General features: G+C 45.4%; 1 protein-coding gene across 3 annotated transcripts in view; it reads right to left on the bottom strand.

Moving 5' to 3' along the window:
- The window catches only part of SBF2 (SET binding factor 2), a 919,918-nt gene that overhangs the window by 570,623 nt on the left and 321,693 nt on the right, over nucleotides 1-27,602 (bottom strand). For all 3 annotated transcript variants that reach the window (XM_030200990.1, XM_030200991.1, XM_030200992.1), the window contains exon 3: nucleotides 3,214-3,351. In XM_030200990.1, coding sequence (XP_030056850.1) covers nucleotides 3,214-3,351 — 138 coding nt within the window. The remainder of the gene's footprint in view (nucleotides 1-3,213; nucleotides 3,352-27,602) is intronic.

Below are 27,602 nucleotides of genomic sequence, written 5' to 3'. Positions count from 1 at the left end.
GCGGGAACAGTACTTAACTGTTTCTGCTGCCACTGGATGAAAGAAATCAAAACCGGGACTCACCAAAGCAGTGCTCCAGCAGCAGTGGACCTCTCAGAGGACGGCCTGTACAAGAACCGGGCTCCCCCAACTCAGCTCTAATTCAAGAACATCACTCCTTTTTTTTTTTTTTTTTTTTTAAATTGTGAGGAAGGTAATACAGACACAGATAGTCCTGCAGAAAAACTGGAAGAAGGGGTAGAGAGGGGTAAGACAGGGACCTAGGAGCCTCCAGGTATGTCTCCAAAGATGGCACCTTCAGCCAACCACCCCCTGACTCAAGTAGCCTGCAAGTCCAGGAGACCCCAAGTCAGATAAATCCAGGAGCTGGGAAGCAAACATCCACCTGCAGGAGACAGATATATACTGACTGCTGGAGGAGCTGGCAGTCTCATACCAATGCCTTCAGTTTGGCTATCTCTATCTGCTGGTAGATGGATACAACCCACCAGTTTCTGAATTCATCTGCTGCTGAGGTTTGAGCTCATTCACTCTCCTGGTCAAAGTTACTGCTACTATGAAAAGCATGTTCCAGGTCAGGTGCATTTGATTCCAAAACTTTGATACACTGTAGCAGACTAAAGCTTGGCTCTTCATCCAGGCCTATAATAGTAGTAACTAACTTGCTAGTCACACACACACACCTACCCTGACCTCACGTGCAACTTTCTTTAAATTAGTCCCCTTATTTTCTAACTCCTATTACTCTATCTTATCTACCTGTATGTTCATCTTTACTTACACCCTATATACTATTAAAAGGTTTTATTACCTATTGTAATGTAGCATACTAAGCCATACCTTGTAATGTTTATGTGAATATTCACTCCTGTAATTGTTTATTGCCTATGTTTTGACTTATTCTTGATGTACACTGCACTGAATTTCTTCAAAAAAGTAGTAAACAAATCAATAAATAATAAATAAAGGGCACTTCTTTACCATCTTCAGAATAAATTTTAGATAAGGCTTTCTGATGATGAGGTACTTCTGGATAAGGAAGGTGAAGTGTGCAAGGGCAGTCTCGTTGATTCATCACTATCTAAACAATTTAGTGACCCCCAAATACTTGGAGGACTGAAAGTGAAGAACAGTCCTGATCTTCACTGATGGAATAATTCCCTGGTAGCCTCATAGATTGATTTCCTCAATTTAAACACTAAATACTTTATCAAAATGTTACAGTTGAATCCATTCTCCCTCCTAAACTGTCTCTAGACCATATTATGTGTCAGGCTTCTTGAGACAGATTGGTGAGGGAGAGATAAGGAAGTGACCAGCTTGAGCAGGTCATTTTGACTGACTTGCTCAAAACCTCAATTCTGGAGATTACCATTAGGGCCACCTCAGTAGTTTCTTGTATCATCTTCTGAAAGAGATATGGTATTAAAACGAGGTTTTAAATCAAGATCATCCTTATTTCATGGTTCCAACATTAAGGTATTTCCTGATGTTTCCTCTCAAACCCAGAGCAGGAGAGAATTTGTAGACCAGGGCAAGGGTTATTTTTTAAAATCCCCTAAGAAATATCTTACTAAATATTAAGATAGAAGTCATCCGATCAATACTCAGCTGGCAGCAGTGAGCATTTTTCTAACTGTTCACAATCACTGGCCAAATTAGACCTCAGGCACCAGCAATGAACATCTAAGTGAATGGCAATACCTGGAAGTTATGCAGGTACAGCTGATATTAGTGTTATACCCATATAGCTAACTGGGCAATGTTAGGACTGCTATTTACAGTCCTACTTGTTGGTTTAGCTATGCCAGCGTTGGCACCAGCACTGAATATTGCTGGTGTCTACATAACTTCCGGGCAGTGGCGTAGGAAGGGGGGGGGGCGGTGGGGCGGTCCGCCCCGGGTGCACGCCACTGGGGGGTGTCGGCGCCTCGCTGATTCCTTGCTCTCTCTGCCCCAGAACAGGTTACTTCCTGTTCCGAGGCAGAGAGAGCAAGGAACCAGCGAGGCGCCGACACCCCCTCAGCCTCTCGGCGGATTGGCCCTCCCACCCGCCCCTCACCGCCTTCCAGGTATGTTCTCGCGGGCGGGGGGGTGTTGCGCTACGGTGGGGGGGGGTGCGTCGCGCTGCACCCGGGGGGGGGGGGGTGCGCAGCGGCGACCCGCCCCGGGTGCCAGCTGCCCTCGTGACGCCACTGCTTCCGGGCCATCTCAATTCTGCTTCCAGATTGCCCCATGACTGCCTGGACATTGACACAGTGGTCAGAACTGATTTCAGCACACCGCCCTGTTAAGTTCTACTAAATATCAGCAGTTGGCCAGCGGAATGACCAGTATAAGTCTCTGATGAGATCATCCGGTGGTATAAGATGATGCCCCTGTATAAGACTCTGGTGAGATCTCATTCAGAATATTGTTTACAATTCTGTAGACCACACCTAAAACTACTACTACTACTACTATTTAGCATTTTTATAGCGCTACAAGGCGTACGCAGCGCTGCACAAACATAGAAGAAAGACAGTCCCTGCTAAAAAGAGCTTACAATCTAATAGACAAAAATAAAGTAAGCAAGTCAAATAAAAAAAAAGATATAAATAGGATGGGGTCGGTCCACAGGGTGGCTACTAAAATGGTCAGTGGCCTTTAACATAAAGGGTATGGGGGACAGACTTAAAGATCTCAATATGTATACTTTGGAAGAAAGGCGGGACAGGAGAGATATACCTTACTATACCATACCATACTTGTACTTATATCCCACCTTTATCTACATAAGAATCAAAGCAGGTCCCAAGTAATTAATAAAACCAATGTAAAACATGTAAAAAATCATTCTAAATATTTGTTAAACAGATAAGTTTTCAATGACTTTTGGAACAACAAATAATTAATTATTGTCTGTACAAAACTGAGATAGTGATCCAACTACTAGCTCGGTGACTTGGAGTGGCTTCCCTCCCCTGTCTAGGTGGGCACCCACTCGACCATTAGAAACGCTTTCCCCATTTTTGAGCACCAGATCCAGCGTTGCTCCCTCACTCGTGAATTCTGTCACCATTTACTTTTTTCTTTCTCTTCTATAAGTATTTGCTGAACACCTTTCTTGTAATATGGTATTGTCTTCTTAAATATTTCAAATGTTGTTGAAATATTTGATAAAATGTTATAATAATAAAAACCAAGAATGTGACTCTGCTGTGAAGTTATTACCTGGAGGTTGATCTCTGCTTCATAAAACGTGAGACATGAACAGTAGTGTCGACTAGAATCGATGTCTGTCAGAACAACCACAAAGAAGGTAGGTTGCCTTCTCTCGCGTGACAGTTGCCATCCTCCAGGCTGACAAAACTGAAAGAGATGAAAATGAACACAGATATTCTAAATTAGCTAACAATACTTTCCAATCAAATATGCCAAAACCTAGAGAAAAAAAATTCTAACACTTCTGCTATTCGGGTTAGGGTGAAATTAAAATTGTGCCAGCAAAGATAACTGGCCTTTCCTTGGGAGAAAACGTGGATGTACAATATGCAACAGATTTGCATATTTATTTATTTTATTTATTTAGCATATTTATACCCCACATTTTCCCACATGTTTGCAGGCTCAAAGTGGCTTACAATGTACTGAAAAGGCTATCGCCAGTCCAGTGGTTATACAAATACAATAAAATTGTGGTAATCAGATAGGATAGAAGGAACAGGGTAAGAAGGAAAAAGGGTAAAGGTAAGAGAGTCCAAAATGGTCCATGAATATGCTGTTGTGAAGGACTTTAGGTTTTATGTTGAATCCTTGGGGTAGGCTTTCCGGGATAGGCTGGTCTTAAGTAATTTCCTGAAGATGAGATGGTTTTGAGTGGTTTTTTGACAGCTTTTGGCAAGGCATTCCATAATTGGGTGCTATTGTAATACTCATCCAGTCCAGTTGATATAAGCTTGCCGCGATTAGAACTTTTACATTTACATTATGACACATATTTACTTTTACTATTTACTATATAAATACTCCTGCACTGTTATTATCAAAGCAATAAGACCACAGGAAATCTGAGTGTATCAGAGAAAAGATGAAAGAAAGAGTTGGAATCTATTACATCTTGTGATATTCCAAGTTTGAAATATCACGTGATCTTCTATTCTATGTTTGGATTTTTTTCTTTTTATATATACACTATGTTTAAGTTCACAACTTTATTAATTTTACAGACAAACAAAAACATAACATAAAAACGCATCTAAAGCAACAATGCAGAATGGTGCAGGTCACATACACCATGTTTTATCATCTTTTAATCCACAAGGAGGGTTGGAGACATGTAGAAGAAAAGAAAATTAGAGAAAGGAAATGACAATCAGACAGAAAAATAGAGACAGACAGTGAGAATGACTGTAAAAGAGAAAAAGTGCATTTGTATTTGATTGAGTTTGCAAATAGTTATCAGAAGAGCAGGGAAATCAACACAGCTATAAAGATACTTTTGCACATTCCATGAACCTGCTCTCATTTTCTTACCTAATAGTATTTAAAAAAAAATCTCCCTCTTTAGAGTCCAAGGAAGTATGAGATACCTGATGTCATAAAAACAAAAAACGAGTGGTCTCAGATGGAACTTGTGTTTGATACACTAGTCATACGCTCTATATCCTGTTGATTTTTTGTTTGTATTTCAAAGTTCTGATACACTAGTTAGCCATATATTACCATATATGTCAATGATATAAAATTAGATGTATTGACATACATTCATAGATTTCTCAGGGTTCCAGAAGTTTTTGCCAGTTTATGGGGGTAGAGTTATCAAGCTAAGTTAGGATAGTAGCCTGCATTATTTGCCCCTTAATATGTTAAAGAGCTCTAATGTTGGTTTCAGAGCTCTAATGCAGCACTATTACCCTGTGGTACATAGTAATGAGATGCAAAACAAGGAAAACGTACAGCAACTCACTTTTATGCAAATACTATTATAATGTGGTTTGCAGTGAACACTGGGTGCACACCACAATCCATGTTATAGTTGGTAAAATAACCCCATCAAAAAGTTGGATTTTAGCACCCGAGAGGCAAACATATGCACATAATTTAGATCCAACTACTTATACTAGCCATAGAGCCGATATAAATGCACACGCTTAGTTTGCTAAAAAATGCACATAAATTATAATATTCTTGCATTTAAGCAAGTAACTGTGCACCGTGCCCAGATTCTGCCCATATGGACATCCACTTTTACACTATGCTTCATCACATTAAGGCACCGTTTCATAGAACAGCACTTAGCCAGTATATTGACATGTATATGTGCATATATATTTATTTATTTATTTTGTTACATTTGTACCCCACGCTTTCCCACTCATGGCAGGCTCAATGTGGCTTACATGGGGCAATGGAGGGTTAAGTGACTTGCCCAGAGTCACAAGGAGCTGCCTGTGCCTGAAGTGGAAATCGAACTCAGTTCCTTAATTCCCCAGGACCAAAGTCCACCACCCTAACCACTAGGCCACTCCTCCCAACAATGCACATATCTGTATTCTGGTCACTGAGGGGTGTAGTTAACAACTTGGGCTAGAGCTAAGTTGTGCTATTTTAACACTAACTAGTGCTATTTAGCACAGGTCCTATTTTATGCAATGAAACTAGTTACTAATAACTGGGGTTAACAATAAAATAACACATCTTAACAATAGCCCATGTTGATAATTAGTTATTGATCTTAGCTCTCTTGTGAGAATACTTCACCATTTGGAAGTCTGATATGGAATTATCTTTGACAAAAAGGTTTTATAAACCTGGAGGATCAAGTAGTTTCTAGAATTGATACCTCAGTTTCTCACAGGCAGGTCAAGAAGATCTATCATATAGCTGGGACAAGTGCCACTAAGAACGAAAAAGACCCAAGGTGCATTACTTAAAAACCACCCATGTCTCTATAGAAAGCCAGTGCAGCTTCACATACAATGGGGTAACATTTTCAAATTTTGGTTTACCATAAATTAAATGAGCCACCGTATTTTGTGCTGTCTGTAGTTTTTATCTAAGTGATCCATGACATCCAAGATATATGATATTACAATAATCAAAATGGGCAAGCGTTAACGTTTGTTCTAAGAGCTGAAATAGTTCAGGTTTAAAATAGGATCTTATCCTTCTAAGCTTCTACAAAGTTCAAAATACTTTTGTGGTAACAACTTGAATTTATCAAAAAGTACAAAATTGTCCACAAATACACCTAAAATTTTCAATTGTGATTCTAATTTATAGGTCTTATACTCAATCTCTAGCTCATCTATGCCTACAGGATTAAATGAACTACTCAGCACTAAAAATGTCTTATCCCTATTTACATTAAGTTTAAAGGATGTCACCCACGATTCTAAAATAGAGTCCTAATTTGATCATATTCAATATTACTGGAATTCAGTCTTAAATGTTATTAATAATGTCCACATATATAAAAGGATTTAAACCCCCACTACTCAAACTATCTCCAAGAGGAGCCATTAAGATATTAAGGACCCTGCTTACTAAGCCAAACTAACTTTTTAGCTAAAAACTAGCATGCGCTAACAATAGACACCCATTATATTCCTATGGGTGTCTCTAGCGTTAGCGTGCACTAATTTTTAGCGCACACTAAAATGTTTGTGCTCCTACAACGCGGCTTAGTAAACAGGGGTCTATATAGCATAGGGGAAATAGGTGAACCCCGAGGTGCACAATTAGAATTCCTTGCAGCTGACAGACTGCCAAAAATCTTGACCTCATAAGCACGCTTACTAAAAAAAAAACTCCTAAATTTCTGATCTGAAGAAAGCTTACCTTCAAAAGCTCATCAAAAAAAATGTATTGTTAGTCCAATAAAGAAAAGATTATCATCTTTTCTTTTCTTTGTCTTGTTTTATTTCTACTTATTACCTCAGAAACCCCTGAAACTAGGTATAAACCACATCACCCATTCCAATATGTCTTAAAAGATTTAAAAGTATGTCATGGTGGACCACATCAAATGCACTCGACATGTCAACCTGCATTAACAGGACTCCGATTCCTCTGGCTATCTCCTGACTGACCTTTGATACCAATGTAGCTAGAACCGTCTCTGTGCTAAAACCACTACAGAAACTGGAAACTACACCCCTTACTTGAATTCTCGGTCCCTAGATGTTGGCACCCTCTTTACAGAATTACCTTCTAAATGCCTAATTACAAGCTAGAAATACAAATGATCAATAAACACATCAGGCATGATTTTTTTCAGACTTCTAATGTTGATGTTTATGTAAGAGTTGAACAATATATCTTGAAGCATTTTTGACAGTAAGGTTCACAACATCCATATGGAACAATTACAGAATCCGAGAAATAGCCTTAACACATCAGTATAAACATTTGTTTGACAGTATTCTGAAATACAAGAAGAGTGTAAGAAAAGTGTCTACTTAGGTGCTATTTTATTAAGAAAAGTGGGTGTCTATTTTTCTTTTAAAAAATACTAGCATAAGTGGCAGGCAAAGACATATACACCAGCCCTAGAGCAGGGGTAAATGTCCACACCAGTATTTGTCCTTTAAACATGCAAATATAGTATTTTATAATCTACATGCATTTTTGTGCATTATGCCTATGCTGTGCTCAAACTCCACCCCTGTGCACATCCACCGGCAAAGTACATCCATCATGTCATGACATGTACTTTTCAATTGTTGTTGGATAGTTGATGATAACAAGATACTTGAAAGAGTCTAACAAGATTAGAGAGCCACATAAAAGAGGAAAGTCTGCTAGATCGGATGTCCTACCAGTGATCCAGATGGTTACAATCTCAGGTTCCATTTGAGTCAATCATTTTCCGGCCAAGAGGCAACTGCACTGTGACAGGCATTTGAAAAGGCAAGATTAGGGAATTGTGGATCCATTTATGCAAACAGACCTTCATCATCTGCATCATAGAGCCCATAATACCCAGATACTATACAAAACTAGTTAGTGGGTTTAGAAACAGACGTGCAATGACTAACCCCCTGGGGAATGCCACAGGGGCTGAGGAGATGAAAGAGACTGATCAGAAGAGATATGAAATGAGCAGAAATGCAGAAAGGAGCTAAATCATCAAGAACTGGACTGTCTAGCCCAATTTCTTCAAAGCAGGATTCACAAGAGGTGATGATCCACCATTCAGTATCCCAGGGAACTCCATTCATCTGTAAGTCACTCCTATTTTTAACCCTTCTCCTCTACCTTCAACTCCAGACTCTGCGTCTGTGCCGAATGGCTGGAACAGACTTCCTGAGTCAGTAAATCATGCTCTGTCTCTGGCCCTATTCAATTCTAGGCTAAAAGATCACCTTTTTGAGGCTGCTTTTAACTCTTAACCCCCTATTCACTCGTTCAGTACCCTGTTTTACCTTTTTTACAGATTAACTGGCTGTGCTGCAGCTCTGTCTGTACATTTTAGACTTAGCAGCTCTGTCTCTGAATCTCCCCCACAAATTCAAACTTAGTGGGTGTGACCTGATTCTCTGTTAGAGGGGCAGCCTTCTATACCAGTTTTTCTTGAGAAATCCACCTTTTTTACAGATTAACTGGCTGTGCTGCAGCTCTGTCTGTACATTTTAGACTTAGATCCCTCCCACCCACCCCTAGGGTGATAGTTCTTATATACCCTCCCAAGCAACCTAATCTGCCTGCAGATAACTGCTCTGTCTCTGTGTTCAGGCTCTTCACCTCCTTTCCTCCCACATTTTTCAAACATAGTGGGTGTGACTTGTTCTTACTGGGCAGTGCCTACCTGCCTGCTGCCTACCATTCCAGTTTTAAGCCTCTAATCCAGCTCTGCCGTTCTATCTATCGCTTAACACCTCAGTCACTACATATATACCCGTAACACCTCAGTTACTACTTATGGCCCCTTTACACATTCTCTTCCTTGCCCTGTCCCTTCCTAATCTTTTTCCCCTCCCCCTACCGCTGTCTACCACTGGAACTCACTGCCCACCCATGTCCTCTCCCATCTTGCTCACTACTGCAATACCCTACTCACCCCCGTCCCTCACCACCTCACCATCTCTCCTGTCCCCCTCCTCCTTCCTAGCTCTCAACCTTCAACACTTCCTTCCTGCCATTAACCCATCCCCATTCCTCCTAAGCGCATCCCGTCTTCGTCGCCTTCGTCGCCCTACCTCCCCCACCCTCCTCCGCACTCTCTTGCTCCTCCTCCTGCTATCCGCAGGAGACATCAATCCCAATCCAGGTCCCCCACACCTGTCCTCGTCCTATCCATGCAAACGTTTCCGGGATGTCTCCAATCTCATATCTATTCCCCTCCTCCCCCCCTCTTCCCTCCCCTTCTCATGTGCACTGTGGAATGCCCACTCGGTCTGCAACAAACTTCCCTTCACCCACGATCTCTTCATCTCTCATTCCCTTCACCTGCTTGCCCTAACTGAAACCTGGCTCTCCCCTGACGACTCTGCCTCAGTTGCGGCTCTATGCCATGGAGGCTCTCTCTTCTCCCATACTCCCCGCCTAGTTGGCCGTGGAGGAGGCGTCGGGTTACTACTCTCGCCCTCCTGTAGCTTCCAACCCCTCCTCCTACCACAGTCTCACTGCTTCTCATCCTTTGAAGTCCACTCCATCCGTCTATTCTACCCGTTGCCACTCAGAGTGGCAGTCATTTACCGCCCCCCTGATAAATCCCTCCCTTCCTTCCTCACCGACTTCGATGCCTGGCTTTCTGTTTTTATTGAACCCTCATCTCCATCCCTCATTCTCGGAGACTTCAACATACACGTTGATGACCTGTCCAACTCTCACGCTTCTCAGTTCCTCACTCTAACATCCTCCTTCAACCTCCAGCTATGTTCCACCACCCCTACTCACCGTGATGGCCATTGCCTTGACCTCGTCCTCTCCTCTTCCGGCTCACCCTCCAATTTCCACACCTCAGCTCTTCCTGTCTCTGATCATCACCTGATCACCTTCACACTTCTTCACCCTCCCCCTCAGCCCCGCCCAACATTAACCACTACTTCCAGGAATCTCCAGATTATTGACCCTCCCACCTTATCATCTAGTATTTCTAATCTCCTCCCCTCCATCATGTCCTCCGAGTCTGTTGACGAGGCTGTCTCCGCTTACAATGCCACTCTCTCCTCTGCTCTGGACACCCTTGCACCATCCACCTCCCGTCCCACAAGGCGTACTAATCCCCAGCCCTGGCTGACCCCTTGCATCCGTTACCTTCGCTCCTGCGCCCGATCTGCTGAACGCCTCTGGAGGAAATCTCGCACCCATTCAGTTTTCCTTCACTACAAATTCATGCTATCCTCCTTCCAGTCCTCACTATTCCTTGCCAAACAGGACTATTACACCCAATTGACTAATTCTCTCAGCTCTAACCCTCGTCGTCTCTTCGCCACCCTTAACTCCCTCCTCAAAGTGCCCTCCGCTCCCACCCCCCGTCACTCTCTCCTCAATCACTGGCTGACTACTTCCGCGACAAGGTGCAAAAGATCAACCTTGAGTTCACTACCAAGCCACCTCCTCCTCTTCACCCTTCAACCCTCTCCCTCAACCAACCAACCCAGACCTCCTTCTCCTCCTTTCCTGATATCTCCGAGGAGGAAACCGCCCGCCTTCTTTCCTCCTCAAAATGCACCACTTGTTCCTCTGATCCCATCCCTACCAACTTACTTAACACCATCTCTCCTACTATCACCCCCTCCATCTGTCATATCCTCAACCTCTCTCTCTCCACTGCAACTGTCCCCGACACCTTCAAGCATGCTGTAGTCACGCCCCTCCTCAAAAAACCATCACTAGACCCTACCTGTCCCTCCAACTACCGCCCCATCTCCCTCCTACCCTTCCTCTCCAAGACACTTGAGCGCGCAGTCCACAGCCGCTGCCTTGATTTTCTCTCCTCTCATGCCATCCTTGATCCGCTTCAATCCGGTTTTCGCCCTCTTCACTCGACAGAAACAGCACTTTCTAAAGTCTGTAATGACCTGTTCCTTGCCAAATCCAGAGGCCACTACTCCATCCTCATCCTCCTGGATCTATCCGCCGCTTTTGACACTGTCAATCATGACTTACTTCTTGCCACACTGTCCTCATTTGGGTTCCAGGGCTCTGTCCTCTCCTGGTTCTCCTCCTATCTCTCCCACCGCACCTTCAAAGTTCACTCTCATGGATCTTCCTCCACCCCCATCCCCTTATCTGTTGGTGTTCCCCAGGGATCGGTCCTTGGACCCCTTCTCTTCTCAATCTACACCTCTTCCCTGGGCTCCCTGATCTCATCTCATGGTTTCCAGTATCATCTCTATGCTGATGACACCCAACTGTATCTCTCCACACCAGACATCACCGCGGAGACCCAGGCAAAGGTATCGGCCTGCTTATCCGACATTGCTGCCTGGATGTCCAACCGCCACCTGAAACTGAACATGTCCAAGACCGAGCTTATCGTCTTTCCACCAAAACCCACTTCTCCTCTTCCTCCACTTTCTATCTCAGTTGATAACACCCTCATCCTCCCCGTCTCATCTGCCCGCAACCTCGGAGTCATCTTTGACTCCTCTCTCTCCTTCTCTGCGCATATCCAGCAGATAGCCAAGACCTGTCGCTTCTTCCTCTTTAACATCAGCAAAATTCGCCCTTTCCTCTCTGAACACACCACCCGAACTCTCGTCCACGCTCTCATTACCTCTCGCCTGGACTACTGCAACTTACTCCTCACCGGCCTCCCACTTAGCCATCTATCCCCCCTTCAGTCTGTTCAGAACTCTGCTGCACGTCTCATATTCCGCCAGAACCGATATACTCATATCACCCCTCTCCTCAGGTCACTTCACTGGCTTCCGATCAGATACCGCATTCAATTCAAGCTTCTCCTTCTTACCTACAAATGCACTCAGTCTGCTGCCCCTCACTACCTCTCTACCCTCATCTCCCCTTACGTTCCCGCCCGTAACCTCCGTTCACAGGATAAATCCCTCCTCTCAGTACCCTTCTCCACCACCGCCAACTCCAGGCTCCGCTCATTCTGCCTCGCCTCACCCTACGCTTGGAACAACCTTCCTGAACCCTTACGCCAAGCCCCCTCCCTGCCCATCTTCAAGTCTTTGCTTAAAGCCCACCTCTTCAATGCTGCGTTCGGCACCTAACCCTTACCGTTCAGTGAATCCAGAATGCCCCAATTTGACTGCCCCTATCGGACCGACCGTTCACTTGTCTATTAGATTGTAAGCTCTTTGAGCAGGGACTGTCTCTCTTTGTTAAATTGTACAGCGCTGCGTAACCCTAGTAGCGCTCTAGAAATGTTAAGTAGTAGTAGTAGTAGTAGTGTTTGTTTTCATCATTCCCACAATAACTCCCTAATCTCTTATTTGTCCTGTTTGTCTTGAATAGATTGTAAACTCTATCAAATAGTGACTCTCTTTTACATGTTTGGTGTACAGCATTGTGTATGTCTAGTAGAAATGATAAGTAGTAGTAAGTCACAGGCATTGGACAGATCTAAAAATGTTTAACAAGGTGTTATACATATTTGCCAAATCACACTGCAAATCAGACACATGCCCAAACAACCTAATGGCATCTGCCCCTCAACAATTTACAGTAGATCTTACGAACCACTTGAACGATATGTTACAAAACGGACTCTTCCCGAAGGAGAAAGGAAACATTCTACTCACCCCCATACCCAAAGATGCAAAGAAAAGTGCAAGTGAACTAACCAATTATAGACCAGTAGCATCCATTCCCTTAATAACCAAAATAACGGAAGGGTTGGTCACCAAACAACTTACAAACTACTTAGACAAATTCTCAATACTACACGATTCCCAATCAGGATTTCGGTCTAACCACAGCACTGAAACAGTACTAGTTACTCTAATGACAAAATTCAAACAAATGATTGCAACTGGCAAGAATATACTACTTCTACAATTTGACATGTCCAGCGCCTTTGACATGGTGGATCATGGAATACTACTACATATCCTCGAGTACTTCGGAATTGGAGGTAACGTTCTCAATTAGTTCAAAGGGTTCCAAACCACACGATCATATCAAGTGATATCTAATTCGACTACATCAGCCAAATGGATACCTGAATGCGGAGTTCCACAGGGATCCCCCCTCTCACCGACCTTATTCAACTTAATGATGATACCCTTGACCAAACTACTATCTAACCAAAACCTCAATCCATACATATACGCAGACGACGTAACGATCTACATCCCATTTAAACAAGGGAAATTTCCAATGACATCAACCAAAGTCTACATATCATGCATTCATGGGCGGATGCATTTCAGCTGAAACTTCATGCAGAAAAAACCCAATGCCTAATACTCACCTCGCCACATAACACGAACAAATCCATCACCATTAACACACCAAAACTGAATCTTCCAATATCGGACACCCTAAAAATTCTTGGAGTTACCATTGATAGACACCTAACACTTGAAAACCACACGAAAAACACAACCAAGAAGATGTTCCACTCAATGTGGCAATTAAAAAGAATAAAACCTTTCTTCCCAAGGACTGTCTTCTGTAACCTAGTACAATCAATGGTACTCAGCCATCTAGACTATTGCAACGCACTCTACGCTGGCTGCAAAGAGCAGATAATCAAGAAACCTCAGACAGCCCAGAACATTGCAGCGAGACTCATATTCGGTAAAACAAAATAAGAAAATGCTAAACCTCTACGAGAAAAGCTACACTGGCTCCCACTTAAAGAAGGCATCAAATTCAAAATATGTACCCTAGTTCACAAAATTATTCATGGAGATGCCCCTGCCTACATGTCAGACCTGATAGATTTACCACCCAGGAATGCTAAAAAATCATCCCGTACATTTCTCAACCTTCACTTCCCCAACTGTAAAGGTCTAAAATACAAACTAACGCACACGTCAACCTTTTTCTACTTGAGTACACAATTCTGGAACGCGCTGCTGCGCAACTTAAAAACAATCTATGAACTAACTAACTTCCGCAAACTACTGAAGACCCATCTCTTTAACAAGGCATACCACAAAGATCAACAAATGTGAACTCCTCCATACATATCCAGTACTGTCTTATAATACTTGCTTGTTATACTAATATCATGCTTTTTCATTATCATGTTATCCAAGTTCTTTCCGTAATACTAAATGTCTATTTCATTATATATTTCCATTATTCATGATATATTGTAAGCCACATTGAGCCTGCAAAGAGGTGAGAAAATGTGGGATACAAATACAATAAAGCGAAGTTTCTTACCTGAAGCAGGTGTTCTCTGAGGACAGCAGGCTGTATATTCTCACATGTGGGGTGACATCACATCGACCCGGAGGATTTTCTAGTAAAATCTAAAAAGTCTCTTCAAACCGCGTTCCATCGCGCGAGTGACTGCACCGCGCATGCGCACACACGTCTTCCCGCTCGGCGTGTGGACATGCTCCTCAGTTGAATCCAAAAGATGAAAGAAATACAACTCCAAAGGGGAGGTGGGAGGGTTTGTGAGAATATACAGCCTGCTGTCCTCGGAGAACTCCTGCTTCAGGTAAGAAACTTCGCTTTCTCCGAGGACGAGCAGGCTGATATAACATAGTAAATGACGGCAGAAAAAGACCTGCATGGTCCATCCAGTCTGCCCAACAAGATAAACTCATATGTGCTACTTTTTGTGTATACCTTACCTTGATTTGTACCTGTCCTTTTCAGGGCACAGACCGTGTAAGTCTGCCCAGCACTATCCCCACCTCCCAACCACCAGCCCCGCCTCCCACCACCAGCTCTGGCACAGACCGTATAAGTCTGCCCAGCACTATCCCCGCCTCACGCCACCGGCTCTGCCACCCACTCTCGGCTAAGCTCCTTAGGATCCATTCCTTCTGAACAGGATTCCTTTATGTTTATCCCACACGTGTTTGAATTCTGTTACCGTTTTCATTTCCACCACCTCCCGCGGGAGGGCATTCCAAGCATCCACTACTCTCTCCGTGAAAAAATACTTCCTGACATTTTTCTTGAGTCTGCCCCCCTTCAATCTCACATGTGGGGTATCCCTAGCCCTGAGGCTCACTCAACACAACAAAGAATGGTCAACTGGACCTCGCAACGGCGAGGGCATAACAAGGATTAACCTGAAACAAGAAATTTCTAACTGAGAATGCAGCCTGGAACAGAACAGAAATGGGCTTAGGAGGGTTGGAGTTGGATTCTAAACCCCAAACAGATTCTGCAGCACCGACTGCCGAAACCGACTGTCACGTCGGCTATCCTGCTGAAGGCAGTAGTGAGATGTGAATGTGTGGACTGATGACCACGTTGCAGCCTTGCAAATCTCTTCAATAGTGGCTGACCTCAGATGAGCCACTGACGCAGCCATGGCTCTAACATTATGAGCCGTGACATGGCCCTCTAAAGTCAGCCCAGCTTGGGCATAAGTGAAGGAAATGCAATCTGCTAGCCAATTAGATATAGTGCGTTTCCCGACAGCAACTCCCCTCTTGTTGGGATTAAAAGAAATAAACAACTGAGCGGACTGTCTGTGGGTGCTTGTCCGCTCCACATAAAAGGCCAATGCTCTTTTGCAGTCCAAAGTGTGCAGCTTGCTTTCACCAGGACTTGTATGAGGACGGGGAAAAAATGTTGGCAAGACAACTGACTGGTTCAGATGGAACTCCGACACCAACTTTGGCAGGAACTTAGGGTGCGTGCGGAGGACTACTCTGTTTTGATGAAATTTAAGGTAAGCAGCATGAACCACTAGGGCCTGAAGCTCACTGACCCTACGAGCTGAAGTAACCGCCACCAAGAAAATGACCTTCCAGGTCAAGTACTTCAGATAGCAGGAATTCAGTGGCTCGAAAGGGGGTTTCATAAGCTGGTTGAGAACGATGTTGAGATCCCATGACACCGGAGGAGGTTTGACAGGGGGCTTTGACAAAAGCAAACCTCTCATGAAGTGAACAACTAAAGGCTGTCCAGAGATAGGCTGACCTTCTACACGTTGATGGTAAGCATTAATTGCACTAAGGTGAACTCTTACGGAGTTGGTCTTGAGACCAGACTCTGATAAATGTAGAAGGTATTCAAGCAAGGTCTGTGTAGGACATGAAAAGGGATCTAGGGCCCTGCTGTCACACCAGACGGCAAACCTCTTCCATTTAAAAGAGTAACATCTTTTAGTGGAATCTTTTCTGGAAGCAAGCAAGACTCGGGAGACACTCTCAGAAAGACCCAAGGAGGCGAACTCTACGCCCTCAACATCCAGGCCGTGAGAGCCAGAGACTGGAGGTTGGGATGCAGAAGCATCCCCTCATTCTGAGTGATGAGGGTTGGAAAACACTCCAATCTCCATGGTTCTTCGGAGGACAACTCCAGAAGAAGAGGGAACCAGATCTGACTGGGCCAAAAAGGCGCAATCAGAATCATGGTTCCGCGGTCTTGCCTGAGTTTCAGCAAAGTCTTCCCCACCAAAGGTATGGGAGGATATGCGTACAGAAGGCCTGTCCCCCAATGAAGGAGAAAGGCATCCGATGCTAGCCTGCTGTGGGCCTGTAGTCTGGAACAGAACTGAGGGACCTTGTGATTGAATTGAGTGGCAAAAAGATCCACCGAGGGGTTGCCCCTCGCTCGGAAGATCTTCCTGGCGACAGCCATGTTGAGTGACCACTCGTGAGGTTGCACTATCCTGCTCAATCTGTTAGCCAGACAGTTGTTTACGGCGGCCAGATATACGGCTTGGAGACACATGCCGTGTTGATGAGCCCAAAGCCACATCTGCACAGCCTCCTGACACAAAGGGCGAGATCTGGTGCCCCCTTGCTTGTTTCTGTAGTATATTGCAACCTGATTGTTTGAATCAGAATAATTTGGTTGGATAACCGATCTCTGAAAGCCTTTAGAGCGTTCCAGATCGCTCGCAAGTCCAGGAGGTTGATCTGAAGATGCTTTTCCTGAAGGGACCAAGCTCCTTGAGTGTGAAGCCCATCTACATACGCTCCTCACCCAAGGAGGGATGCATCCGTCGTCAGCACTTTTTGTGGCTGAGGAATTTGGAATGGGCGTCCCAAAACCAGAATGGATCGAACTGTCCACCACTGAAGTGAATTCTGAAAGTCGATGGACAGCTGGATCACATCTTCTAGATTCCCTGCAGCTTGAAACCACTGGGAAGCTAGGGTCCACTGAGCCGATCTCATTTGAAGACGTGCCATGGGAGTTACATGAACTGTGGAAGCCATGTGCCCCAGAAGTCTCAACATCTGCCGAGCCGTGATCTGCTGAGACGCTTGAACCCTGGAGGCTAGAGACAGAAGACTGCCCCGCTCTTGGCTCGGGAAGGTAGGCACAAGCTGTCTTTGTACACAACAGAGCCCCAATGAATTCCAGTTTTTGAACTGGGTTGAGATGGGGCTTTGGGTAATTGATGACAACCCCTAGAAGCTCCAGCAGTTGAATAGTCATCCGCATGGACTGTAAAGCTCCTGCCTGGGAGGTGCTCTTCACCAGCCAATCATCGAGATAAGGGAACACATGCACTCCCAATCTGAGTAGCGACGCTGCAACGACTGCCAGGCACTTGGTAAATACTCTGGGCGCAGACGCCAAGCCAAAGGGCAGCACACAGTACTGAAAGTGCTGCGTTCCCAACCGAAACCGTAGATACTTTCTGTGAGCTGGAAGTATCGAAATGTGGGTATACGCATCCTTTAAGTCCAGAAAGCATAGCCAATCGTTTTCCTGAATCATGGGGAGAAGGGTGCACAGGGAAACCATCCTGAACTTTTCTCGAACTAGATATTTGTTCAGGCCCCTTAGGTCTAGGATGGGACGCATCCCCCCTGTTTTCTTTTGCACAAGGAAGTACCTGGAATAGAATCCCAGCCCTTCTTGCCCTGGTGGAACGGGCTCGACCGCATTGGCGCTGAGAAGGGCGGAGAGTTCCTCTGCAAGTACCTGCTTGTGTTGGGAGCTGAAGGACTTAGCTCCTGGTGGGCAATTTGGAGGCTTGGTTTCCAGATTGAGGGTGTATCCTAACCGGACTATTTGAAGAGCCCACCGGTCGGAGGTTATCAGAGGCCACCTTTGGTGAAAAAATTTTAACCTCCCCCCGACAGGCAAGTCGTCCGGCATGGACACATTTATGGTGGCTATGCTCAACTGGAGCCAGTCAAAAACCCATCCCTGGTTTTTGCTGGGGAGCTGCAGGGGCCTGCTTGGGTGCACGCTGTTGATGAGAACGAGCGTGCTGTGGCAGAGCCTGAACCGGCTGTCGAGAAGTAGGAGTGTACTTACGGCCCCTAGAGGCGTAAGGCGCACTTCTCTTCCCTTTAAAAAACTTCCTAGAAGAGGAAGCGGATGCAGAAGGCGCCCGGCGGGAGAGAGAGTCCATAGCGTTATCACGCTGATAGAGGTGATCAATCAGCTCTTTGACTTTCTCACCAAACAGATGATCCCCCCGGCAAGGGATATCTGCAATTTTCTGCTGAGTTCTCTCCTCCAGGTTAGAGGCACGCAGCCATGAGAGTCTGCGCATCACTATACCCATAGCAGAAAATCTAGATGTCACATCGCAAGTGTCGTAAATGCCCCTGGACAGGAACTTGTGACACGCCTTCTGCTGCCTGACCACTTGGCGAAAAGGCTCGGCCTGCTCCGGTGAGAGTGCATCAACCAAACTCTCAAGCTGCCGCACTGAGTTCCGCAAATGAATGCTCGTAAAGAGCTGGTAGGACTGGATTTTGGAAGCGAGCATGCCAGCCTGATACGCCTTCCTCCCAAAAGAATCTATGTTCTCGCCCCGGGGGCGCCGAGGCAAAGTTCCTAGAACTCTTAGCTCTTCTGAGAGCGGAATCCACCACCGCAGAATCAAGAGGCAACTGAGGCCGGACGAAACTGGGTTCCCCGTGGATCCGATACTGGGATTCGGCCTTTTTGGGAATAGTTGGACAAGAAAGAGGCTTCTCCCAGTTCCTCATCAGCACTTCCCTGAGTGTATCATGAAAAGGAGCTGTGGTAGAAGACTTAGGTGGAGATGGATAATCCAGGACCTCGAGCATCTTGGCCCTGGGCTCATCCACAGTCTCCACAGGGAAGGGAATAGCCTCAGACATTTCTCGCACAAAAGATGAAAAAGACAAACTCTCCGGAGGGGAGAGCTGTCTCTGAGGTGAGGGGGTCGAATCAGACGGAAGACCTAGAGAATCCTCGGCAGAGAAAACTCCATGATCCCCATTCTTCATCAGATGAGCCATCATCGGATGGGGCTAACAACTCAGAAAGAGCAGCCCGGATCCGAGTCCGTCTCGACATAGAAGTGCGGTGACCTCGATGACGATGTCGAGAAGTCGACTCCCCAGGAGACTCCGGTGAAGGTTCCTCCACCGAAGGCAATGGAGAGTCGACCCGGGAGGCAACCGACCCCGATACCGGAAGCGGTACCGAAGGAGACTTCACCAACGGCAAAAGGCACGGTGCCGCAGGAGCCTCCGGCACCGGTACCTCCGGTGCCGGACGCAAATGTTGCAGCACCGCTTCCATGAAATCTGGAAAAATAGCCTTGATACGCTCATCTACAGAAGCTGTCGGGGAAGGCTGCGGTGCCGGTGTAGTCGTCGGAGGCAGAATCTGCAATGGCTGGGGAGCCGGTACCGGGCTGCCAGACGACCTGCGTGTTGATACCTCCATAACAGAGGAAGAGCGATCCTCTTGGCACCGACACTTCTCGGGTACTGAATGCCTCGATGACCCGCTCGCGGTACCGTGTTGAGAAGGAGAACGATGACGGTGCTTCTTGGCCTTCACCCGACGCCCGTCATCGAGACTCCTCGGTACCGGTGAGGAAGATGTGGAATCCACACGCTTCCTCGGGGCCAGGTCCGATAGAGGTCGGTCCCGGGGGGCCTGCAAAGCAGGAGGCACCGAGGAGATCCGCTCGATGCATCACTGCTTCCAGCCTGCATCAGTCTCTTGGCAGCCGGTACCCGGTCTCCCGATGCCAACGCTGCCCTCCACGTCGTCGGTACTGATGTCGACGCCGACGTACTGGATCTGAAAGGTTTTTCTCTTTGGGCCTTTCGAGAAAGTTGAGTGGACTTTTTCATTTTCAGGCACAACTTACAACTTTCCGGACGATGGTCGGGCCAAGGCACTGAAGGCACCAGGAGTGCGGATCAGTGCCAGAGATGGTCCGGTTGCAGCGGGCGCAAGGCTTGAAGCCACTGAGCGTCTTCGATGTCATCGCGGGAAAAATCGCCTCCGCAAAATCAAAGGACACGATTGTGTGTGTCAGAAAAAAGAGACACAGAAAAAAAGGGAAAAAACAATACCCGACCGAGCGACCTAAGAACGGTCGCACGAAAAAAGAAAGGAAACTTAGAAAAGAAACACTACAAAAGTAAAGGTTTTTTTTTTCCTGTTTTTAAACAATACCCGAAACGGTAAAACAAACTGGAAGAGAACTTTACTCCGAAGGCCTGAAGAAAACGCGAAGCGCTACCGAACTCCGTGTCTCCTCAGATGCGGAAAAAGAACTGAGGAGCGTGCTCACGCGACAGAACCCAGTTTGAAGAGACTTTTTAGATTTTACTAGAAAATCCTCCGGCCCGACATGACGTCACCCCACATGTGAGTATATCAGCCTGCTTGTCCTCGGAGAAATAAATATACACATATACATACACACACACTGACATTATACACAGCTTGCCCTGGGATTGGTAGCATGGAATCTTGCTACTATTGGGGATTCTACCAGGAACTTGTGACCTGGATTGGCCACTGTTGGGCTAGATGGACCATTGGTCTGACCCAGTATGGCTATTCTTATGTTCTCTTTGGATTGTGAGCTCAATAATTAGGTATTGTCTCTCATCTGCCTCTGTCTTAGCTTCACTAAGCTAGTCCTCCAACATACAATTCCATTCCTCCAAAGTGACCTTTGATTGAGCAACTCTCTGTAGCTGGTTAGTAAGGTCCTCCATTTTCTTCAATGTTTTGCTCTTAGATACAGGCTCAGCTGGGCCACATGAAAGTATTGCTTAGTTTGCTTCTTTGTCCTCTTTCCAAAAGTTTTTCACCTTCTCCACAGCCCAAGGTTGATAATAAAGAACCAGAGCTTTTCTTTAGAGATTAATGCCTATAATAGCAGTTAGCTTAGCAAGGTTTAAAAATGGCTTGGACAACTTCCTAAAAGAAAAGTCCATAAGCCATTATTTAAATGGATTTGGGAAAATCCATTGCTTATTTCTAGGATGAACAGCATAAAATCTATTTTACTTGGGATCTTGCCAGATACTTGGACCTGGATTGGCCACTGCTGGAAATGCTTATATTCCTTCTATATCCAGTTGTTTGGAGGTGTAGCATCAGGCATCCATGCCAGACTCACGCTAACTATTATTATTAATATTTGTATAGCGCTACCAGACGCACGCAGCGCTGAACATCCAACATAGAGAGACAGTCCCTGTTCAGAAGAGCTTACAATCTAAAAAAATTACAGATAGACAAGACAATTAAGGACAAGGGACGTACTGGGTGAGAAGGAACAAAGGGAGGGCAAATTGAGAATCTTTTAACTTGGCAGTTTAACAAGTTAATTAAATAACTGAACTAATATAGAAAATTGGAAAAAGTCATTTTAGAATATTTGAAATGGGTGTCCTATATCATCATCATGTCCTCTTTTCCACTTTAATGGGTCTCAGCTCTATCGGTCTTTCTGGCACAGTTCTTGATTGGTTCTCATCTTTTTTACTGAATCATTCTTTCTTGGTCCTTACAGTTTCTGGTATTTCCCCTGACCTTCCTCTTTCCTATGGTGTCCCTCAAGACTCCATCTTATCTCCCCTACTTTTCAATATCTTTATCAGTCCTGTAGCTATTCAATCATTTAATATTAAGGCTTTTTTTTCTATGCAGATGACATCCTCTTTTGATTTCCATATTCTTCAGAACTGTCTATTTGCGCTTACTTCTTGGTTAACTAACCATAAGCTTGTTTTGAATAGAGATAAAACATTGGTCTATTGGGTTACTGGTCTACTATCTCAGCCAAGCCTTAAACTGATACTTTTTGATCTCCCTCTTTCCCCAGTACTTTCATTTAAATATTTAGGCATTTGGTTTGACTTAACATTCTCTTTCAAAAGACTCTTTCAGAAATGGTTACATCTAGTTTTGCAACCTTACGCACTCTTTGGTATTTATGTGATTTTTTTTAGACTTTTCTGCTCTGCACACAGCCTGTCATGCCCTACTAATTTCATGCCTAGGCTATTGCAATTCTATTTATGCTGGTTTGCCATTGTCACTCAAGATCATTGTCACTCGAGACTGCTTTTTAGAGCTTAAAAAAACTACCATATTACTCCACTTCTCTATTAACGTCACTGGCTTCCAATCTAATATCAAATTCAGTTTAAAGTATTATTTCTGACACACAAAGCCTTTCATCTTGGCCAACCCTCTTACCTGGCTTCCCTGACTATTCCCTGTATACCTTCCCATTCAGTTGATTCTAATGGTTTGGTTCTTCCAAGCCCAAAAGCAGCTCACAATGAATCAACTCATCAATCACCTTTTTTTCCTTGCACCTAAAAAATTATGGAATGACCTACCTTCTCTCATCTGTAATAAATTATCCCTGTCTAAATTTAAAATATTACTTAAAACTAATTTTTTCAACTTAGCCTTTACTCCCTAATGTATTCCTGTTATTTTAATTTTTGGATATTTATTAATGTCATCAACATGGACAGATAGTCTCTCTGCACTGAGTCGTTTTGTTTAATTTATTGGTCACATGTTCTCTTGTGATTGTTGTCTACTTTCCTATTTTATTTATTTAGATTTTGCTCACAGGTTTTCAAGTAGTAGCTCAAGGTGAGTTACTTTCAGGTACACTGGGTATTTCCCTGTCCCTGGAGGGTTCACAATCTAAGTTTGTACCTGAGGCAATGGAGGATTAAGTGACTTGCACAAGATCACAAGAAGCAGCAGTGGAATTTGAACCAGCCACCTCTGGATGTCAAGACCAGTGCTCTATCCACTAGGCTACTCCTCCATTCCATTTACATATGGTGTTCCTTTCTCTATTTTAAAGTTTGTATTTTTTTAGAATTGTACAATGCCAAGATCTGCTATTCAGTACTGGCGATATAGCAAGTCCAATAAGCAGAATAGTTCTGAAACCATTTAACTGTCATTTTTTTATTTTTTTTTCTTTACTCAATAACTTATTCAATAGTTTTTACCTAAGTATATACCTACTGCCCTCTTACAAACCATACTAGATTTCCTTTACATCAAAGGGTTCTTTTACCAAGCTGTGGTAAAAAGGGCCCTGCAAGGGCAGTTTTTACCGTGCAATGAGGCCTTTTTAACCACAACAGATAAAAAGGTCAAAAAAAGAAATGGCCATGCGGTAAGATCGCTCTTACTGTGTGGCCATGGCGGGGGGGGGGGGGGGAGCATAGGTGACTGTAAGGGCTTTAGCATTAACCTGGCGGTAACTGGGTAGCAAGTGGCACTGCCCGATTACCGCTGGGTTAGCACCACGTTAAAAAATATGGGCCAATTTTCCCTAGCGCAGGAAATGTTGTGTGCTGGGGATGGAACTACTGCCGGTGCCTGTGCTGGGCCAGCGGTAGTTCCAGTTTGGCATGCAGTAAGCCCGTGTTGAGATTACCACCACTTTGTAAAAGGGCCTCTCATATTCTAAGTTAGGACCCTTTTACTACAATGCGCTAAAATTTGCAGGTAACGCAGCTTAAAGTGGGATTTTCCCATATGTTGCCTGCAAACTCAGTGTGTCTGTATTTTAGAGCATTTTCTGTTTTGTTGTGTGCAGGTCCTGTGCTAATATGCACATTAGCACACACGACCTGCAAAATGTTAATACAGGAGCACTTAACATTCTGCATTAACTCTGTTAACTGGTTAGCATGCACTAATCATAACATGCTAGCTGACTAATGCTAACACACCCATTCCCTCCTCATGCCACGTCCCATGCCAAAAATATATTTTTTAAAAATAGTGTATGGTAGAGGTTCCCAAACCTGGTCCTGGAGGCACTGCAGCCAGTCAGGTTTTCCGAATATCCACCAAGAATAATCATGAGAGACATAGGCGCCAACTCCGTGGGTGCTGTGGGTGCTTGAACACCCCCAATATTTTGAAACCTGCCCTACTTGCTTTCCTGCTGCCCAGCCAGCTCTTAAAACTCATTTTACCTGACTGAATGGCAGTGAAAGAAGCAGAGTACAGCCGGCTCCGTCTTCAGCTTTCTCCTCTCCTTCCCTCTCAGCTGTGCTGTGGTCCCACCCTCATTTCCTGTTTACGCAAGGGCGGGACGCTGAGAGGGAAGGAGAATAGGAGAAAGCTGAAGACGAAGCCGGCTGTACTCTGCTTCTTTCACTGCTGTTCAGTCAGGTAAAATGAGTTTTAAGAGCTGGCTGGGCAGCAGGAAGGCAAGGAGGGCTGTTGAGGGAGAAGAGGTCAGGCAGGGGGGGTTGGATCTGGAACTCAGGGTGCAGGTGGAGTTTGGGGTGTCACTGGACATGGAGGAGAGGGCAGGGGAGAGAGGAGAAATCACTGGACATGGATGGGAGGGAGGGAAGAGAGGATAACGGTACACATGGAGGGGAGGGCAGGGGAGAGAGGAGAGTTGCTGAACATGGATACGGGGGAGGGCAGGGAAGAGAGGACAGTTGCTGAACATGGATGCAGGGGAGGGCAGGGGAGAGAGGACAGTTGCTGAACATGGATGCAGGGGAGAAAGGAGAGTTACTGTACACGGATACAGGGGAGGGGAGGGCAGGGGAGAGAGGAGAGTTGCTGAATATGGATGCAGGGGAGGGCAGGGGAGAGAGGACAGTTGCTGAACATGGATGCAGGGGAGAGAGGACAGTTGCTGAACATGGATACAGGGGAGGGCAGGGGAGAGAGGCCAGTTGCTGAACATGGATGCAGGCGAGAGAGGACAGTTGCTGAACATGGATGCAGGGGAGAGAGGAGAGTTGCTGAACATGGAAACAGGGGAGGGCAGGGGAGAGAGGAGAGTTGCTGGAAACGGATGCAGGGGAGAACAGGGGAAAGAGGAGAGTTGCTGAACATGGATGCAGGGAAGGGCAGGGGAGAGAGGAGAGTTGCTGAACATGGATGCAGGGGAGGGCAGGGGAGAGAGGAGAGTTGCTGAACATGGATGCAGGGGAGGGCAGGGGAGAGAGGAGAGTTGCTGAACATGGATGCAGGGGAGGGCAGGGGAGAGAGGAGAGTTGCTACTACTACTACTACTTAACATTTCTAAAGCGCTACTAGGGTTACGCAGCGCTGTACAGTTTAACATAGAAGGACAGTCCCTGCTCAAGGAGCTTACAATCTAAAGGACAAATGTACAGTCAGTCAAATAGGGGCAGTCAAATTGGGGCAGTCGAGATTTCCTGAATAGGTAAAAAGGTTAGGTGCCGAAGGCAACATTAAAGAGGTGGGCTTTGAGCAAGGATTTGAAGATGGGTAGGGAGGGGGCTTGGCGTAAGGGCTCAAGAAGTTTATTCCAAGCATAGGGTGAGGCGAGGCAGAAAGGGCGGAACCTGGAGTTGGTGGAGAAGGGTACTGAGAGGAGGGATTTGTCCTGTGAGCGGAGGTTTCAGGTGGGAACGTAAGGGGAGATGAGGGTAGAGAGGTAATGAGGGGCTGCGGACTGAGTGCATTTGTAGGTAAGTTGCTGAACATGGATGCAGGGGAGGGCAGGGGAGAGATGAGAGTTGCTGTACATGGATGCAGGGGAGGGCAGGGGAGAGAGGAGAGTTGCTGAACATGGAAGCAGGGGAGAGAGGAGAGTTGCTGGACATGGATGGAGGAAAGGAAAGACAGGAAGGAGATGCACATGGACAGAGGAGAGGGAGAGAGGAGAAATGCTGGACATGGGATGGAGAGAAGACAGGAGGAGATGCACATGGATGGAGGGGAGAGAGCAGAAATGCTGGACACGGACAGAGGGGAGGGAAGAGAGGAAGTGAGATGAACATGGATGGAGGGGCGGAGAGAGGAAAAATGGTGGACATGGATAGAGGAGAGGGAAGAGAGAGGAAGGAGTTGCATACTGACAGAGATGAGGGAAAGGGAAAAGAGGAGAAAAACTACACATGGATGGAGAAAATAGACACTGGATGGAAAGAGGGAAGAGAGGGGGCAGATGCTGGATGGAAAGGAGAAAGAGAGGGGGCAGATGCTGGAAGGAAAGACTCCTGAAGAAATTGCAGAGTCATGGAATCGGAGGTAGGGTATTATTATGGATTAAGAACTGGTTGAAAGATAGGAAGCAGAGAGTAGGATTGCGTGGCCAGTATTCTCAGTGGAGGAGGGTAGTTAGTGGGGTCCCGCAGGGGTCTGTGCTGGGTCCGTTGCTTTTTAATGTATTTATAAATGACCTAGAGATGGGAATAACTAGTGAGGTAATTAAATTCGCCGATGACACAAAATTATTCAGGGTCGTCAAGTCGCAGGAGGAATGTGAACGATTACAGGAGGACCTTGCGAGACTGGGAGAATGGGCGTGCAAGTGGCAGATGAAGTTCAATGTTGACAAGTGCAAAGTGATGCATGTGGGTAAGAGGAACCCGAATTATAGCTACGTCTTGCAAGGTTCCGCGTTAGGAGTTACGGATCAAGAAAGGGATCTGGGTGTCGTCGTCGATGATACGCTGAAACCTTCTGCTCAGTGTGCTGCTGCGGCTAGGAAAGCGAATAGAATGTTGGGTGTTATTAGGAAGGGTATGGAGTCCAGGTGTGCGGATGTTATAATGCCGCACCTGGAGTATTGTGTTCAGTACTGGTCTCCGTATCTCAAAAAAGATATAGTAGAATTGGAAAAGGTACAGCGAAGGGCGACGAAAATGATAGTGGGGATGGGACGACTTTCCTATGAAGAGAGGCTGAGAAGGCTAGGGCTTTTCAGCTTGGAGAAGAGACGGCTGAGGGGAGATATGATAGAAGTGTATAAAATAATGAGTGGAATGGATCGGGTGGATGTGAAGCGACTGTTCACGCTATCCAAAAATACTAGGACTAGAGGGCATGAGTTGAAGCTACAGTGTGGTAAATTTAAAACGAATCGGAGAAAAGTTTTCTTCACCCAACGTGTAATTAGACTCTGGAATTCGTTGCCGGAGAACGTGGTACGGGCGGTTAGCTTGACGGAGTTTAAAAAGGGGTTAGATAGATTCCTAAAGGACAAGTCCATAGACCGCTATTAAATGGACTTGGAAAAATTCCGCATTTTTAGGTATAACTTGTCTGGAATGTTTTTACGTTTGGGGAGCGTGCCAGGTGCCCTTGACCTGGATTGGCCACTGTCGGTGACAGGATGCTGGGCTAGATGGACCTTTGGTCTTTCCCAGTATGGCACTACTTATGTACTTATGTACTTATGAAAGGGGGGAGAGAGGGGGTAGACGATGGATGGAAAGGGGGTAAAGTTAAAGATCGAGGAAAGAAGAAACAAGAGACTGGGACCAACACAATTAGAAACAGTAAACGGCCAGACCACAAAGGTAGGAAAAAATGAATTTTAT

The sequence above is a fragment of the Microcaecilia unicolor genome, chromosome 4 (genome assembly GCF_901765095.1).
Source record: "Microcaecilia unicolor chromosome 4, aMicUni1.1, whole genome shotgun sequence".
NCBI lineage: Eukaryota > Metazoa > Chordata > Amphibia > Gymnophiona > Siphonopidae > Microcaecilia > Microcaecilia unicolor.
The sequence above is the reverse complement of the archived record's forward strand: the minus strand, read 5'-3'. Positions and strand labels throughout refer to the sequence as shown.